Source organism: Saccopteryx bilineata, chromosome 4, assembly GCF_036850765.1.
Source record: "Saccopteryx bilineata isolate mSacBil1 chromosome 4, mSacBil1_pri_phased_curated, whole genome shotgun sequence".
In the NCBI taxonomy this organism is placed as follows: domain Eukaryota; kingdom Metazoa; phylum Chordata; class Mammalia; order Chiroptera; family Emballonuridae; genus Saccopteryx; species Saccopteryx bilineata.
The window spans coordinates 36,429,489-36,442,407 of NC_089493.1; the positions used below are offsets into that span (position 1 = coordinate 36,429,489).

Sequence of the window (12,919 nt, forward strand, 5' to 3'; positions counted from 1 at the left end):
AGTGTTAGTTATTTTTATTACATTAAATTTTTAAAAATTGAATTTAGAGCAAGAAGGAAGTGGGGAGAGAGAGAATGAGAGAAACATCGATGTATTGTCCCACTTATTTATGCATTCATTGGTTGATTATTGTATGTGCCCTGACCGGGGATCGAACCCACAGCCTTGGCATGTTGGGAGGACCCTCTAACCAACTTAGCCACCTCGCCAGGGCTATTTTTATTATTTTATCAACCACTCAGCTATCTGCTGCCCAAGCTACTGCCAGCATCCAGATAGCTAACCCCACACTCGAATCACTGACCTCCTTACCCCTTGGCCTCTCTGGCAAGTAAGGAAACTTCATTCTTTTTTTAGGATCTGATTTTTTAAAGGATGTTCTCCCAGCCCCCCAGTGATGCCCTGCATACCCTAGGTGCCTTCTCCCTAAAGCACTAGCGTTCTCTGCAGAGTTGGGGTGAAGAAGATGGTGAAGCACAGCCTTCCACCCCTTGGGAACGTCCTTGTAGTCACATCAGAATCTGCCAGAATTCTTCTGCATGTTCTTCCTCGTGCATGATTTTGTCCCTGGAGACCAGTGCCCATTCTGCATTCTGCTTCCTTCATGACTCTCTGTACTTGTGTGTGTCTGAATCCAGTTAAGATCAGGGTTTGAGTCTTTCCCATGGGGCTCCCAGGCCCCATGCAAATCAGGGGATGTGGCTTAACATCTATTTTAAGGGCCTCTGACCTTACTGTGACTGATAAGTTTCCCAAACATTGTATGAAAGTTAGGAGGCCAGTGTTACCTAAGCACACAAAGGATTCCTAAGGAGCAGTGACAGCTCTAGCCCAGCCAGGACACACTGTTGTTTACATTTATAGTTAACATTTGAAGAGCAGTTTCAATTACTAGGTGCTTTTCACATCTCTCATTTAGCTCTGAGACAAGGATCAATATCTCATTCCCATTTTCCCAGTGAGGAAACTGAGGACTAAATACATTGTGGTTACACAGATTAAAAAAAAAAAAAGGACAGACCTGTTTGATTTCCTGGTCAGGGCATATACAGGAGTAGCTCGATGTTCCTGTCTCTCTCCTTGCTTCTCAAAAAGAAAAAGAAAAACAAAGAAAAACAGGACAGATCTTTGTTTTGCTTCTGAGACACATACCAAGCTACCCCTCACCAGTTGAAAAAAAACACACAAATATTTAGTTTCAGCAGAGCTGATACTGATTGTCAAATTAGGAGAATTTAATGTTAGCTAGGTTTGGGGTGAAATTAATGGTATAGAAACCTGTTGACCACTATGCTGTACACCTGAAACTAACACAAAATAATATTGCATGTAAGCTGTAATTGAAAATAAAAAAAATTTTAATTATTGAATAGCCCGGTTAGTTCAGTCGGTTCAGAGTGTCGTACCAAAACAACAAGGTTGCAGGTTCGATCCCTGGTGAGGGCATACATGGGAAACAACCAAAAAATGCACCACTGAGTGGAACAACAAATGCTTCCCTTTTACCTACCCTCTCTCTCCCTTCTTCTCTCTGTCTCTCTAAAAATCAATAAAAATCAAGCCCTGGCCGGTTAGCTTGGTTGGTTGGAGCATTGATCTGGAGTGCAGAGGTTGTCGGTGAGATTCCCCAGTCGGGGCACATATAGGAGCGGCTCAATGGTCCTGTCTCTCTTTCTCCCTGCCTCTCTCAAAAAAAATATTATTCAATAATTTCATTTAAATTTAGGTCTCCTGGCCCTGGCTGGTTGGCTCAGTGGTAGGGCGTCGGCCTGGCGTGCAGAAGTCCTGGGTTTGATTCCCAGCCAGGGCACACAGGAGAAGTGCCCATCTGCTTCTCCACCCTTCCCCTCTCCTTCCTCTCTGTCTCTCTCTTCCCCTCCCGCAGCGAGGCTCCATTGGAGCAAAGATGGCCCAGGCGCTGGGGATGGCTCCTTGGCCTCTGACCCAGGCGCTAGAGTGGCTCTGGCCACAACAGAGCGAAGCCCCAGAGGGGCAGAGCATCACCCCCTGGTGGGCATGCCGGGTGGATCCCAGTCGGGCGCATGCGGGAGTCTGTGTGACTGTCTCTCCCCGTTTCCAGCTTCAGAAAAATACAAAAAATAAAAAATAATAAAAATAAATAAATTTAGGTCTCCTCGTACTCTGTAGGTTTGTGTGAACTGTAGCCAATTTTGTTTAAAAATAATCTTTATATTGTCCTTTTTCTCAGAGCCACAATGGACACAGCTAGCCATAGCCTTGTCCTTCTGCAGCAGCTGAACATGCAACGAGAATTTGGTTTTCTGTGTGATTGCACAGTTGCTATTGGAGATGTTTATTTCAAAGCCCACAGAGCAGTGCTTGCTGCTTTTTCTAACTATTTCAAGATGATATTTATTCACCAAACAAGGTAAGGATGTGCTTGTGCAAATCAGAAGTTTTAATATTGTGGTATATCTGAACCTTACTATAACATCATTTGGGGGAATCTTTGTTATGGGGTTACCTTTAAGGAAAAAATTTTTGTAATATTTTTTTACATCTTAGTAATTAAATGCAGTGTGAAGACTCCATGGTGGAAGATAAAAATAAAAACAATAATAGCTCACATTTATTGAAGGCTTATTCCATACCCAAGCACTAAGTATTTACTGATGTGAATTCTGTTGTCCATCCTATTAAGAGAAAAGAAAATGGAGACTCGGTTGTTATGTAACTTGATCATCCAGGATTATACAGCTAGTAAGTTTGATTCAGATGTAGATCTGTGTTCTTAAAGGTCTGTGCTCTTAATCACTAAGTTAATTTCTATTCCATAACACTTTTCATAGCAAGGTTTCAGTGTCATCATTCTACCCACCTTATATTCCATATTACAGTCAAAAGGTCATTTGTCTCAAATATTTTTTTTCAAAAAACTTTTTTGAATTTAGTTTACCCCAACATGATAGGTATGTAGTGGAAGAGATGAGAAGTGGTATTCAGGTTTTGAGCTAATGGTAAAGAATCGCTTAAATTCATCCTACGTTGAAAATTATAGAACACTCTGTTTTTTAAAGGAACTTACATGAAATATTTTGGATTCCAGCCTCAATTAACGTTTCTTAAATTGTTCATTTATTCAACTGTTGATTGAATACAGTACTTACATCAGGCACTGTACTAGACCCAGTAACAGATAAATTATACTCCCTGCCCTCAAGAAATTTATAGCCTAATAGAGTAGTAATGCATATAAAGAAAATACCAGTGTAATTGATCTCTGTGCCTCAGTTTCCTTCTCTGTAAAACACTAGATAGTATACCCACCCATGGTGTTGAGAAGATTAAATGGATTAATAATATTAAAATGCTTAGAACAGGAGCTTTGCACTGTTAGCTGCTGTTATTAGTAGTTAATGAGATAAGTTTATAGTAGAAATGTTGCAGAAAGTTGAGTAGAGTGCCAGCAGCCCTGTTTTGAGAAGGTTAGGACAGGTTTTCAGAGGCCCTGGATCTTGAAGAGTCAGGAGCTGTTTTTCAGATGTAGAGGAATGTAAGTAGAAAGTTCACTGAAGGCAGAGGAAAGCATACATGAGAGCATGCAGATGTGAACCAGGCAGATCACAATGATAGGAATGTATGGCTCAAAGTGGAGAGGGGGTTGGAGTGGGAAACAGGTCATGGGTAGCCTTCTCTGCCATGATGCAGAGTTTTCTCTCTGACCTTTGGCAATGTAGAAGCTAGATTAGAAACACTGCCTTCACATCAGTCTTGTCTGAAAACTATGAGTTGGTTCAGCCCTTATGGTTGTGTACCTGGCACTGTACTAAAGTAAATTCAGGAGACAGAAAGGTAGCAGCCTATTATCTGGTATCTGTTGAGCAACTGAAAATTCACAGTTAACAGAGCTCTGTGTTGATATAAAAAATGCCTCCCTGCCACAGACCGCAGCTCTCAGAGGCTGGGTCAGAGCTAAGTGAAGCCCAAGAGGGAATCCCAAGATGTCAGGACTTAAGAAATGGACTGTCTGCACACTGACACCAGTGCTTTCTGAACATTCACACACACTCTTGCTTCAGAGAAGTCAGTCCATTGACTGATTACATTGTTCCTTGGCATCCAACAGTTCCCTCAGGTTGTCTTTATCCAGTTTCTCAGGGTGTTTCCTGATTGGTTACTCAGTTATTTCCAGTTATTACCTGAATTCTAGATGTATGTGTAAGAAATGGGCCTGGGACTTTATCTTAAAGCTTTTCAACATTATCCCTGTCTTCGTTTGTGATTTAAAGAGTAGTTATATCGCCTGACCTGTGGTGGCACAGTGGAGGGGGCATTGAACTGGAACGCTGAGGTCACCGGTTCGGGACCCTGGGCTTCTCTGGTCAAGGCACATGTGGGAGTTGATGCTTCCTGCTCCCCCTCCTTCTCTCTCTCTCTCCTCATTATAAAATCTTTAAAAAAAAAGTTATATTAGTATAGTTTGAAAGACAAAATAAGGTTAGTATAAATATTTAAATTGTAAATATTACCAATTAAACACACACCCTTTTAAAATTTTCCATATTTTTATTGTGATAAAATATGTATAACTTGGGGTGGTGAACGCACAATACAGTATACAAATGATGTATGTAGAATTCCACACCTGAAACCTGTATAATTTTATTAACCAATGTTACCCCAATAAATTCAATAAAAATATATATAAAATTTTTCATTTTAACCATTTTTACTTTTAGAGTTCAGTGCCATTAATTGCATTCACAGTGTAGTGCAACTTCACCATTTATTTCTAAAACTTCTCATCACCCCAGAAACTGTATCTATTAAGTAATAACTTCTCACCTTCACCATCACCACCATCACCATCACCACCATCACTACTACCACCACCACTTCCACAAGCTCCTGGTTATCTCTAAACTACTTTCTGTCTCTCTATGAAGTTGCCCATTCTAGATGTTTCTTATAAGTGGAATGATACAAAACTTGTCCTCTTGTATCTGGCTTATTTCACTTAGCATAATATTTTCAAGGATCATCCATACTGTAGGGTGAGTCAGCACTTCATTCCGTTTTATGGCTGAATAATATCCATTGTATGTATATGTCACATTGTGTTTATCCATTCATCTGCTGATGGACACTTTGGTTATTTCTACCTTTTGGCTAGTATGAATAACGCTATATACTTAATGGTGGTTTATGGGTATTTGTTTGAGTCCCTGTTTTTGGCTCTTTTAGTATATATTCAATAGATTGTTAAATTTTTTAAGAGTATGGTACCTATTTTATTCATGATTTTTTTACTCCCTGATAGCTAGTATCACTTAGGAGTCACTACATAAATGTTGAAATCTGTTTCCTAACTTTAGGCAGTAGATTGGATGCATGAAGACTTGTTGCTTGCCCATAAAATTGGTATACAGTGAAAGTTTAAGCTTTTGTGACTATGTTTCATCAAGGCAGACTGCTAAGTTTGAACTTCTTAGAAAAAAATTGCTTTAGCCCAAGATTGTATAGTGTTAACTAAAAGGTTAGTTTGTTTCATTTTGTGTGGGTCTGTTTTTTTGTCCTTAACAGTGAATGCATAAAAATACAACCAACTGACATCCAACCTGACATATTCAGCTATTTGTTGCACATTATGTACACGGGGAAAGGGCCAAAACAGATTGTGGATCATAGTCGTTTGGAGGAAGGGATTCGATTTCTTCACGCTGACTACCTTTCACACATTGCAACTGAAATGAATCAAGTGTTCTCACCAGAGACTCTGCAGTCCTCAAATTTGTATGGCATTCAAATCTCCACAACCCAAAAAACAGCTGTCAAACAAGGGCTGGAGGTCAAAGAAGCTCCTTCCAATAACAGTGGAAACAGAGCTGCTGTGCAGGGTGACCACACCCAGTTGCAGCTTTCTCTTGCTATTGGGCTGGATGATGGCACTGCTGACCAGCAGAGGGCCCATCCTGCTGCCCAGGCCTTAGAGGAACACCAGAAGCCTCCAGTGTCCATCAAGCAGGAGAGATGTGACCCAGAATCCGTGATGTCCCAGAGCCGCTCCTCATCCTCATCAGAAGTGACAGGCCCCACTTTCACCGAAAGTGGTATAAAAATTCACTTGTGCCATTACTGTGGAGAACGTTTTGATTCCCGTGGTAACCTAAGGCAACATCTCCATACCCATGTGTCTGGATCCCTCCCATTCGGTGTCCCCGCTTCCATTCTGGAAAGCAATGACCTTGGTGAAGTGCATCCACTTAATGAAAACAGCGAGGCTCTTGAATGCCGCAGACTCAGCTCCTTCATTGTCAAGGAGAATGAGCAACAGCCTGACCACTCAAATCGAGGCACCGCGGAGCCTCTGCAGATCAGTCAAGTGTCTCTGATCTCCAAAGACACAGAGCCAGTGGAATTAAACTGTAATTTTTCTTTTTCAAGGAAAAGAAAAATCAGCTGTACCATCTGTGGTCATAAATTTCTCCGAAAGAGCCAATTGCTGGAACACATGTATACACACAAAGGTAAACCTTACAGATATAACCGCTGCCAAAGGTTTGGTAATGCATTAGCCCAGAGATTTCAGCCATATTGTGACAGCTGGTCTGATGTCCCTCTGAAGAGTTCTCGCTTGTCGCAAGAACAGTTAGACTCATCTTGTGCCTTAGGGTCGGAGCTTACACAAGAAAATGTGGACACTATCTTAGTTGAATAGCAGTTTCTCCTTCAGAATTTTTGTATCAATTCCAACAAAATTGGCCCTGGCCGGTTGGCTCAGTGGTAGAGCGTTGGCCTGGCATGCAGGGGTCCCGGGTTCGATTTCCGGCCAGGGCACACAGGAGGAGTGCCCATCTGCTTCTCCACCCCTCTCCCTTTCCTTCCTCTCTGTTTCTCTCTTCCCCTCCTGCAGCGAGGCTCCATTGGAGCAAGGATGGCCCGGGCGCTGGGGATGGCTCCTTGGCCTCTGCCCCAGGCGCTAGAGTGGCTCTGCTCTGGTCATGGCAGAGCGATGCCCCGGAGGGGCAGAGCATCGCCCCTGGTGGGCAGAGCGTTGCCCCCTGGTGGGCGTGCCGGGTGGATCCCGGTCGGGCGCATGCGGGAGTCTGTCTTACTGTCTCTCCCCGTTTCCAGCTTCAGAAAAATTAAAAAAAAAAAAAAAATCCCAACAAAATTCACATGCATTTTTTAAGTCATAAGTTATTTTCCTCCTCAAGGTCTACTGACTTTACCATTCATCTATAGTTTTAATGTTGTATATATAAAGTCTCATTGTAAGATATTAATTCACAATTTAGAAATCAGAAATCTGGAATGTTAGAGTAAATAGTTTTTATAGAATTTCTAAGTTTTTCCAGGTTGTATAATCAGTAAAATCAAATTAATAGGAAGTAAATGAAATATTTTTTTATTGACCTTTTTTTTCTTTTTTTTTTCTTTTTTTTCTTTTTTCTGAAGCTGGAAACAGGGAGAGACAGTCAGACAGACTCCCGCATGCGCCCGACCGGGATCCACCAGGCCCGCCCACCAGGGGCGGTGCTCTGCCCACCAGGGGGCGATGCTCTGCCCATCCTGGGCGTCGCCATATTGCGACCAGAGCCACTCTAGCGCCTGAGGCAGAGGCCACAGAGCCATGCCCAGCGCCCGGGCCATCTCTGCTCCAATGGAGCCTTGGCTGCGGGAGGGAAAGAGAGAGACAGAGAGGAAAGCGCGGCGGAGGGGTGGAGAAGCAAATGGGCGCTTCTCCTGTGTGCCCTGGCCGGGAATCGAACCCGGGTCCTCCGCACGCTAGGCCGACGCTCTACCGCTGAGCCAACCGGCCAGGGCTTTATTGACCTTTTAAAGAAAGGAAGGGAGAGAGAGAGAGATAGAAAGAGAGAAACATCATTTTGTTGTTCCACTCATTCACGCATTCACTGGTTGCCTCTTGCATGTGCCCTGACCGGGGATCAGAACTGCAACTTTGGCATATCGGAACATCGCTCTAACCATGAGCTAGCTGACCAGGGCCTAAATGAAATATCTTAAAAGAATGTTCTAGACTTGTCACTTTTGGCTAATAAGCCCTTATGAGGATTATTTAAAACTATTTTCTGCCATATAGGAAATTAGGAGTTATTTTAATGCATAACTGTGTTATAATATATTAAAAATTCCTTTTAGGCATAGCTATATCAAATAATGAGTAGCTTTAATATTGTTTTACTTGCCAACTCTGCAACGTCTTTCTTACGTGCTGACCAGCCGAGGGCCCATCCTGCTACCCAGGCTTTGAAGGAACACCAGAAGCTTTTATATATTTATCTTTTGACAGTGTAAGCGTATTTTAGTTGAAACGAGAGAAAAGGAGAGCAGACAGACCTAGGAGTCCTGCAGAGAACGACAGTGAGACGCACGCACGGAGAGCAGTCAGGCCTAGGAGTCCTGCAGAGAGCGACGGTGAGACGCATGCACGGAGGTGGGCACAGACAGGTTCCAGTAGGTCTGCATACACTAGCACCCGTGTTCTTACATGAGTCTAATGGGTTTTCTTAAACACCTTAAGAACAATTTGAGGTTTTGTTTATTTTGGTTGTTGTTTTTTTTTATGACTGGAGATTTATATGAGTTTTAAAAGGAAAATGTTAAACTACATTTTATCCTTATACCGTCAGCGTCAGAGGATTTTGTAGGCTGCCCAAGTTAAAATTAATTTTTTAGCAATCACTAGAAAAAGTAATTTTTCAGTGACAGTTTTAACTTTTTTTCTGGTCCATGAAACCAGCAGAGTAGATAAGAAACAGTGTTCTAGAACTATGTTTAAAATAAATGACAGATTTTTTTCCTGTGAATAAACTTTTAACTCCCTTTTATAATGGTGAAATTTATAAAACTAAAACCCTAGAAAAGTTAAAGCTGATGTAGCCCTGGCCGGTTGGCTCAGCGGTAGAGCGTCGGCCTAGTGTGCGGAGGACCCGGGTTCGATTCCTGGCCAGGGCACACAGGAGAAGCGCCCATTTGCTTCTCCACCCCTCCGCCGCGCTTTCCTCTCTGTCTCTCTCTTCCCCTCCCGCAGCAAGGGCTCCATTGGAGCAGAGATGGCCCGGGCGCTGGGCATGGCTCTGTGGCCTCTGCCTCAGGCGCTAGAGTGGCTCTGGTCGCAATATGGCGACGCCCAGGATGGGCAGAGCATCGCCCCCTGGGGGGCAGAGCACCGCCCCATGGTGGGCGTGCCGGGTGGATCCCGGTCGGGCGCATGCGGGAGTCTGTCTGACTGTCTCTCCCTGTTTCCAGCTTCAGAAAAATGAAAAAAAAAAAAAAAAAAAAAGTTAAAGCTGATGTAGATTCTGCTGCTCTGTGTAACTGCGCAATAGCAGATCTAATCTCACCACAAAGGATAGATCTAGATCATTTCTGAAATGTTTAGATATCTAATACTAGATAGTCAAGAATAACAAAAAGAAAGGCTTCAAAACAGCCTCATCTTTTTTGTATGCCACCCTGTTAAATGCTAAGCCTCACAGACATTTTTTATTTATTTATTTTTTCTCACAGACATTTTAATACATCTGATAAGCTTGGTTTCTGAGACTTAGAATTTAGCTACATACAGAAACTCTAAAGTCCTTCATGGCCGCACTGAGGACAGTCCTGACAACTTCAGTTTTTTTGAGAGCATCAGAGTTCAGCCAGGAGGGAGCTCAGAGTAATCCAGCTGGTTCTAAGGGTGCACAGGTTGTCTCTGTAAATTGAGGTTAGCTGAATTATGAAGTGGTCATTTTTTCTTGAGGATTGATGAAGAAAACCATTGGGCGTTGTTTAAAACAGCAGTTTTTACCTTAGACAAGTGAGTAAAGCCTCCTGGGATCAAGACCAACGTGTGCTGAGAGCAAACTCTAGCTATGGGTACAGGGTCAGTTGTATTGGGAGTGGTCAAAATCAATGTGTTGCTCTTTGGGGTCAGAACTTCATCTAATCTTAAACTGAAGTCATTTAAGCAATTACTTTAACTCATACTACCATCAAACATTTCATCTCAGGATGAACACAAGTATTAACATTGATTTTCATATATTTTAGGCTATTCAGAATATATTCCTTAGCCATCGTCAAGTAAAATTTTATTTTTCTCATTTTTGTTATTTCTCATGATTTTTCTGACTTTTCTCTATTCTTTACTATTTGCTCAGTCATTGGTTCTTGACACAAGAAGTTTGTAGCTAAAGGGTGTGTTTAGGAGTGCATATGAGTTGTAGGGTCAGGCAACAATTCAGGGAAGGGTCTGGAGAAATGGTAAGAGTTTGCTGTGGCTGATTTAGGAAGTGGAAGAATGTTAACTCCATTTTATAGAAAAACTCCCCCAAACCGGGTTCTGGAGAACCAGTAAATAGTGGTGTGGGGACTGACCCATTTAACATTTTTTTCCATTCATTCAACAGCTATATTTTAAAAATAACTGTTATAACTAACACTGCCCTAAGTGTATTTTTTTAAAGATATAACTTCTTACTAAGAAAATATACTTTGTATTAAAAAACATTCTTCCAGCTAAACCCTTTAGTTTTGACTAATCATCTGCAAAATGTAGCTAATGATCTTAGCCGTACAGAATGGTTTTTATAATTATTACCAAACTCTAAACATAAATACTGGAAATGCTATATGCACCTTAATCAGTGTATCAGGCAACTACTAAACAGACATTTCCCCCTTGGATTAGTTTAGAATTTCCCCTTCCCAGTTGTTACACATAGTTGTTTCCTGGAAGAAAAACAGACTATTTCAGTATTTTCCTTATTAGCACATTATCAGAACTCAGTATCTGATAAGTATAGTCTGCCTTATAAGAAAACCAAAATTTCTTGATTTATATTGTATCTTTTGAGATGACTATTTCTTGCTCTGATATTTTGATTTCCCATCTGTAAAGTGGATATAAGCAGTTCCTACCGCATGGGTATTGTGAGTATTTGTATTAAAATTTTGTTAAGCTCTTCGTATTATTGATAAAAAACCAATTATATAAAGAAGACTACCTGTATTCCATAGTTAAATCTGTTAACTTCAGTATTCCAGCCCATACATTCTAGAATGTCTTAGAAGCAGTCATATACTATTTAATACTAAATAATTAATTGAAAAAAATTCTTATTATTTTTTACAACTACTCTAAAAACGATGTTGCCAGAACTCCTATTCTACTATAGTTTAATCATTAGTATTTTTCTTTAGATTTTACCAAGAAGAATATTAGCTCTTTTGCATTTTTGGGAATAAATCCTTGCCAATTTCATCTTTACTGAAAGTGCTTATAAATGTGTTGTTTACATCAAGGAAAAGGAAGAAAAGCAGTGGTGAAAATATTTTCATTCCTTTGATGTAGGTCATCTAAAGAATAGATGGGCACAAGAAATAGAGTGGGGGTGATAACACAGTAATTCGTTGTGTTCTACTAAAGTAGTGTTGGGAAGGCTTCATTTAAAACTGAAGGAAATACATATTTATCATAGAAGAAGAACCTGAAACTGTATAATTCCACTGATGTTGATTTGCACAGGCATATTCTTGATGTTGTAACTCAGATCCTTGATAAGTGTCGATTTTTTTGTAGATAAGAATAGGCCATATGAGAAGTTTTCATAATGTAACTTGTGACTTTATATGTTTTAAACTAAATGTAGCTCTATGGCATTTTATCATAATTAATTTTTAAATTCCTAGAATGAAATCTGTAAATGATTATTCTCTGCTGTACTTCTGTGTTTGTGTGGTTGGACTCTTTGGAAACTGGAGAGATTGCACAATCTTATACCTGGATGTCTTACATACAAGGAATCACACACTGATTTTTGTCTTCAAGACCTTGAAGAATCCATGGCGCTTCTGTAGGTATCTGTGTCATATTTGGTTACTTAGTAGAGGTTGCCCCAGTGCAGTTGACGTTAATTGTTATCAACACTTCTGTTTTGTGTCAAAGTCATTTAGTCAGATTAGTTCACATATCAACTTAAAATACTTTCAAAGAAACTTGGATTTCAAAACTTGTGCAATAAAAAAGGCCCACTGAAGAAATCTTCAAAACACAAGTAACCCATAGCAAAATACAGGAGACTGAAATCAGTGATACATTGTTTGGTTAAACTCTTCTGCCTAATGTACTGTGACTTTGTTTCAGAAACATTCTTTTAGAGAGTTTTGTATGGAATGAAAACGGTGGATTTCATGTATTTTATCTGACAAATAAATTAATGTGACTTAATCATAAATATTATTTATTAGCTCAGCTTATAAAATTTGTTCTTATTTTACAGTAGTGACTGCCAGATGTCTTCCTAGTGTCAAGGTAAGTAGTGTCTGTGTGCTAGGAAACATTTTGGATATGTGACACAAAAATGTATCTTTGAGCCCAATTATCAACCACAGGCCAACTACAGTCTCTGGAAAGAAAGGTAATATCTGGTCATTTCCCAGAAGTTTCTTGCTTTGCTTTTCTTTCTTTCTTCCCTATTTACTCCCTACTGTTTCTCCTCTGGTAATAATCTACAACAGTGATTCTCAACCAGGACATATTGGTGTTCTTCAGAGAAACAACCCAACAGAATGGGAGCGAGCGAGTGTGTGTGTGTGTGTGTGTGTGTGTATGTTCCCCGTGTTCCAGTCATATTGACACATAGATAGATAGATAATAAGGAATTAGTTCATCCAAATATGGAGGCTGAGAAGTCCCAAGACCTATTATACATTTGACAAGCTGGAGACCAGGAAAGCTGATGGTGCCGTTCCAGCCCAAACACCAACAGGCCCCACAAAGGCAGGAAAAGACCAGTGTCACAGCTAATAGTCCAACAGAAGATTCCCTTACTCCAGGGATTTTCAATCTCTTTCATCTCATAACACACATAAACTAATTACTAAAACTCAGTGGCACACCAAAAAATATATTTTTTGCCGATATGACAAAAAAATAGGTATAATTTTG

At 40.6% G+C, this 12,919-nt stretch overlaps 1 protein-coding gene across 4 annotated transcripts in view; it reads left to right on the forward strand.

Moving 5' to 3' along the window:
- ZBTB25 (zinc finger and BTB domain containing 25) overlaps positions 1 to 12,379 on the forward strand; it is a 29,129-nt gene extending 16,750 nt beyond the window's left edge. For 2 of the 4 annotated variants that reach the window (XM_066272853.1, XM_066272854.1), the window contains exons 3-4: positions 2,210 to 2,389; positions 5,545 to 6,780. In XM_066272853.1, the coding sequence (XP_066128950.1) occupies positions 2,217 to 2,389; positions 5,545 to 6,679 (1,308 nt within the window). In that variant the 5' untranslated portion in view covers positions 2,210 to 2,216 and the 3' untranslated portion in view covers positions 6,680 to 6,780. Of the gene's footprint in view, positions 1 to 2,209; positions 2,390 to 5,544; positions 6,781 to 11,661; positions 11,777 to 12,251 lie in introns of those variants that run through there. The other 2 variants (XM_066272855.1, XM_066272856.1) reach the window with 2 other exon arrangements.
- Positions 12,380 to 12,919: the final 540 nt, after the last annotated feature.